The 5,409-nt window shown below is 29.2% G+C and overlaps 1 protein-coding gene across 1 annotated transcript; it reads right to left on the bottom strand.

The window, feature by feature from the left end:
• Nucleotides 1-596: 596 nt before the first annotated feature.
• LOC107462426 (transcription factor bHLH123) lies at nucleotides 597-5,096 on the bottom strand. The gene is made up of 7 exons (XM_052252800.1): nucleotides 4,588-5,096; nucleotides 3,644-4,316; nucleotides 2,887-3,003; nucleotides 2,671-2,730; nucleotides 2,400-2,465; nucleotides 2,227-2,277; nucleotides 597-1,311 (listed from the first exon to the last, which is right to left on the bottom strand). Exons 1-7 carry the CDS (start codon nucleotides 4,890-4,892, stop codon nucleotides 1,162-1,164), a joined length of 1,422 nt encoding a protein of 473 aa, XP_052108760.1. The 5' UTR covers nucleotides 4,893-5,096; the 3' UTR covers nucleotides 597-1,161.
• Nucleotides 5,097-5,409: the final 313 nt, after the last annotated feature.

Here is a 5,409-nt window from a genome sequence, read left to right as displayed (position 1 = left end):
CAAAGGCATAAACAAATCAAAAGTGAGATTTCTATTCAAATAGCATATCCCCTCACTTACTCACTCTTCTATTTAATTTCTTAATTTCAATTTCAATGGTCAATTTTTTTTTTCTCTCTTGAACTAAAGTTAGTGCCAGCTCTATATATGTTCACCATATATATCGTAATAACAGTACAAATTAATCGAATAAATGAATTTCTCAATAATATATTAAGAAAAATGCCAGATCAGATAATTAATATTTTTTATATTTATTTGTATTTGAGTCGATATTACTTAGATTTTATTTTTTTTAAATAAAAATATTGGCTATCTGATATTTTTTGTATACTAATATTCTTCCGGTTTTTATAATTTAATTAAAATATCAGAAAAATAAATAATCAAATAAAGATCCATTAATCATATTCTACTAATAGCAACAATTAAATTATCCTCCTCCTTGTTTTTAATCTAATTAAGAAGTAAGAACAACAATTTTCCTATATTCAGCAACTTTTAGTCATTCTTATAATCTTTTTAAATAATGCTACACATCTAAATTTTTTTATTAATTAAATTCAACTAAATTAGTCTAATATAATAAAAATTAGTTATAATTAATATTATTTAAAATTTTATTATTTAACTTAATTAAACTTAATTCATAAAAAAACTTAAATGTGCAGCATTTTTCATCCTTCCCCATCCTACTAAGCATGATAATTCTTCAATTATTACAACATCTTATTGTGCTCTCAAATGGTCCCAATATATATTTTTTTCCTCTGATAAACCCTGAATAATTCTGAATTTAATTGGGCCCAACAAATGGCCTAAAATCCTTTTAGGAGGGTCATTTCCCTTTCTTTTTCTTTCTTTCTCTTTCAAGTTTCAACACATTTTCCCCCCACACCTCTCTATCTTTCTCCCTTTTCTTTTTTTATTATCTCTTTTTTTCCCCTACACCCCATAAGAACTAATTAATAACTCTATATACCTTTACATATTATAAATGTGGGCTACCTTGTGTCCTTCTTTGTTGCTTCTCTCTTTTCTCCTTTTTTCTCTTTCTTCTTCTTATCATTCCCAACTTGGCTAGGCATTGATAAGATCATGTTAGTTGTGCCCTAGTTGCATAATACACCAATGTTATGTGTTGTGTCTTCTTATCTTATTCTATCTTGAACCTCCTCCAAATGTTGGTGTCCAAAAATCAACTGTGGTTTCATGAGTCATTGGAAATGTGCTTGAAACTGGCACCAAGCATAGCCCTCGGCTTCTAAGATCTTGTTTTGGACCCTCACCTTCCTTAGATTTACCGGAACCCTACATTCAACAAAATTGAAATAAATTGTTACATATCTAGAATTATTCTTAGAATTTCTCTAGAAAAATAATGCTGGTAGCAAAATTATGTGACTATATCTATTATTTTTCAAAAATATTATATATAGAACAATGTGATGTAAATAAAAGAAGTAAAACACATGTATATTCTTTGAAATGAAAAAAAAACGATGCTTAACAAAATAAATAGTAATGATATGTAGCCTGAAAAATATTGTAAGACTCTTTACATACACGGTAATTATTAGATATTTCAGGTACTAATCAATAAGAAGTTGAGGATGAAAGATTTAGATTGTATCAAAAGGAAAAGTTAGATTTTAAAGCTTTTAATATATTGAATACATTAAAAGTCTAAGTTGTTTTATTCTTTAACTGGAATAATTGTAAGAAAATTCTTTAAATTTATAGTGTTGAGTTTCAAGCTACTAGTATGAGTCTCTGTCCAAAAACTCTCATTCAATACATAGTGTTATGAAGCAAATTGAAGTGAAATAGTCATATTTTTAACGCATTTTTTTGTATAAGACTTTTTTTAAGATTAACAAAAATTGAAATCTAAACATTTAAGTTATAAAGGCACTGATATTATGTTTTAAAACTTTTTTTTTTCAAAATTTTAAACTAATAGAAAGAGATACAAAAATAATTATATATCTAAATGAAAAGCCCATGAAATAAAACAAGATATATTCATCTAAAATTCTATAGTCATGTTATGATGTCGAAAAATGAAAACTATAGAAAAGTTTAATGTCCAACACACTAATAACATTTGGAGAAAATTATCAGCACTAATGCATAATATAAATAACCCTACTAATAATAAGCTTATATTTAAAATTGTGGAAGTATATAAATGTAGATTATATGTAGATAGACATGCAATAATACCTGTTGAATCTGTATAGGAGCTCCACTTTTCATATACGGGGTACTCAAAACCTAGAGAGGAAAACGTATAAGAATACATACATACATAGAAAATACTACTACTATTTTATTTATTTTTTTATTTTTTTAATTTTGATAAAGGATATGTATATTTAATGGGTAATGGGGCTTACAGTGACCTGTTCATGGAGGAATTTGATGTATTCAATTGCTTCAGATAACACTGAGGCTGTATCAGTCTGACACAACATTATAACAAATTTAAATTAAAAAAAGCTTGTATTAATTAATAGTAATTAAGAAGCATTACTATATCAAAGGCTACGATCATTATTAATTTTCTCCCACTCATATAACATAAATTCAGGAATGAAATGATCATTTATTATTATCACTAAGGAGACTATACACATAGATTTGATCATAATATTTTTGAAAACTCACCTTTCCAAAAGGCGACACTAATTGTTGGAGTGCAGTGATTCTGTCCCCCATCTTCTCAAGAAAAAAAAAAAGAAAGAAAGAATAGAAATTCATGTAATGCTTATATAAGGATTATTAGGGAAACTAAATTAAATTTTTAAAAATAAAATAAAGATAAAGATAAAAAGTTCAAAGCTAATAAGGTTGGGTTTGCTGTTAAAAGGTTAGTTGCAGTTATTGTACCTTAAAAGCTGGCAAAGGAGATGGGGTAGTTTCGTTCCGAGGCCTTTTGGGTGTTGGTTCACTCCCACTTTTCTTCACCACTGCACCTGAATCCCTCATTTCACTCATATTCTGCAAAACCCATGCTTACATCACTTCAAAATATTATATTTAAACCCTAATATTAACATCATAAATCTTATATAAACAACCTTTATATATATATGTGTATACACAATTGTCTATAACTCTATATAGATTATGTTATTATTACAGAAAATGTTAGAAGGCCGTTAAAATATATTTAATTGTGTTAAAGTATGTTATTAAATTATTATACTAAAAGAATTAAATTATTAATTAATGACAAAAAATAATAAATTTTAATTACCATTAACAATTTTCGTTATCATACAACAGAAATGTAGAAGATATAATTTATATATTGCAAGGCATAAATTTATTTGAAAAATAAAATAAAATTAATTAATGAATGATTTAATGTCGCTTAATTGTCTATGTAAAACATAGATATGGTTGATTATCAGAATAAAAGTAGTAAAATTAGTAATAACGTCATAGCTAATAATACGGTAATTAACTATTCATATGGAGATTAATAAATGAGATGTGAATATATATTATATTAAACAGTTCAATTAAATTTGTCAAATAATAATTTAACGTTATTAAGGCAAAATCTTTTACATGAAAACTATTCTAAAATATATGTTGTGTAAAAAATAATTAAAGTTGTAGAGTAAAATAGTACCTTAGATTGGACATCAAAACTTGGATTAGTGAAGAATGGTGGCTGCAATGAATTAGGGAAGAAGGTGGTGGACCTAACATCTTTCGGGTCAGAAGCAGCAGCAGCAGCAGCGTTCCAAAAAGGAGCGTTGTTTGTGAAATGCAAACTAGTGTTTGTTGTTGTTATCGGTGATGATGACGAATTCGATAACTGTTTTGGTGGTGAGCCTCTCAAGAACTGAGGCACTTTATTGTTATTATTATTATTATTGTTGTTATTAGACCAATTAGAAGAAGAAGAAGAAGGCACAAAGTCATTGCTACTAGAAGAACTCAACCCATAGTTTGAAGTTGGATATGAAAAATTATGATTAGCTTGTTGTTGATGATGATGGTGATGATGATCAGGTCCTAATAGTCCTTGTAAGATTGATGAAGGGCTACCGTATAGAACTGCGGAATGATCCATGTTTTGGTGATGAAATCCTTGTTGGCTTGTTACTGTGCTGTCACCGGAGCTATATTGAGGACTGAATTGGTTTTGCTCCAAACAGAAACCTCTATTGTTCTTGAATTCGGTTTCCGGTGATCTCCATTGATGGACTTGTTGTGGTGACAACCCCATGCCGCCGCCGCCGCCACCCTCTTCTTGTAGCATCGACCTGAAGCTGTTCTCTCCACCCTTCTCACCACGCCTATATATAATAAAATCAAATTTTATTATTATTACTTAAAATTAATAAAATTTAAAATTTTCTTATAGAAATATAATTAAGATGACAAAATTATAAAAAAAAATTGAAGTATTTTAAAACTGTTGGATCTTAATTATAAAAATATATAATATATATTAACAAAAATGAATGATTAAAATGATAGGAAGAAATACTTACAAAGTTTTTCAAAATTGTATAGTTTGTTTTATTTTATTTTATTAAAAAAATGAGAAGATCATAATGGACTTACAAGAAGGATGGTTGTTGATTCCAATCGATGGGCGGGGAAGAGAGGCCTAAAGCCATAAAGTGCAAGTTGGGGTCAGTGGAAGAAGTGGCGGCCGTGGCGGAATCCGGAGGCTGAAGCTTCTGTGGGTCATGAAACACCACAGAAGACGAACCGCCACCGGCACCACCCGAGGAATCCATGGAAACCCTTGTCGGTTTCATCATGTGATCTGATTCATCTTGTTGTTGGTGATGCGGTTGCCAATTGTTCCTAATAGCTGGATTCTCCCACCAGTTTCCACTTGCCTGAAATTGATCTTCTGCCATGCTTAATTTCCTTCTTAGATGAAAATGAATCTTGAGAAAATGCTTGAGCCTCCTAGCTAATTATGAAAACGAACATAGCTAGGTTAGTTTAATTTGTATGAAAGAGTAGTGAGTTTGATAATAAGAAAGGAAGAGGAAAATGGTGGGTAGTTGTGAGTATTTATATTTGGAGAAGGAAGCTAATAAGATCAAAGAGAGAAGAGAGGTAGAAATTAACCGACTAACCGGAATATCGTTGACACAACTTTGACATTTGATAAGACTCAACACACGAATTAATAAAATTCAATCTTTTCTTTTTTATTAGGGGTGACACCGTATGATGAGGGGAATTAAATTAAAGAGAATAATCTTTTCTTATTTAATATTTCATTTTATAATTAGGAGAATATTTTCTGTACGTCGTTTATTTCACTGACATAACTTCCTATGTACGTACATGGAAATTACAAATTAGCTGTTAGTACAAATTAAATTAGATTTTTATTATTATTCTCCCCCTTATGAACTAATTATT

This window comes from Arachis duranensis, chromosome 8, assembly GCF_000817695.3.
Source record: "Arachis duranensis cultivar V14167 chromosome 8, aradu.V14167.gnm2.J7QH, whole genome shotgun sequence".
NCBI lineage: Eukaryota > Viridiplantae > Streptophyta > Magnoliopsida > Fabales > Fabaceae > Arachis > Arachis duranensis.
Note: the sequence above shows the minus strand (reverse complement) of the source record. Positions and strands in the feature narration are given on the sequence as shown.

What these genes read in the sequence shown, in the direction of transcription:
- LOC107462426 (XM_052252800.1), bottom strand. Translation starts at nt 4,892, where the DNA reads ATGGCAGAAGATCAATTTCAGGCAAGTGGAAACTGGTGGGAGAATCCA. An exon ending in AATCAACAACCATCCTTCTT is followed by an intron (nt 4,317 to 4,587) that starts GTAAGTCCATTA and finishes TATTATATATAG; the next exon opens with GCGTGGTGAGAAGGGTGGAG. An exon ending in GTTTTGATGTCCAATCTAAG is followed by an intron (nt 3,004 to 3,643) that starts GTACTATTTTAC and finishes TGGGTTTTGCAG; the next exon opens with AATATGAGTGAAATGAGGGA.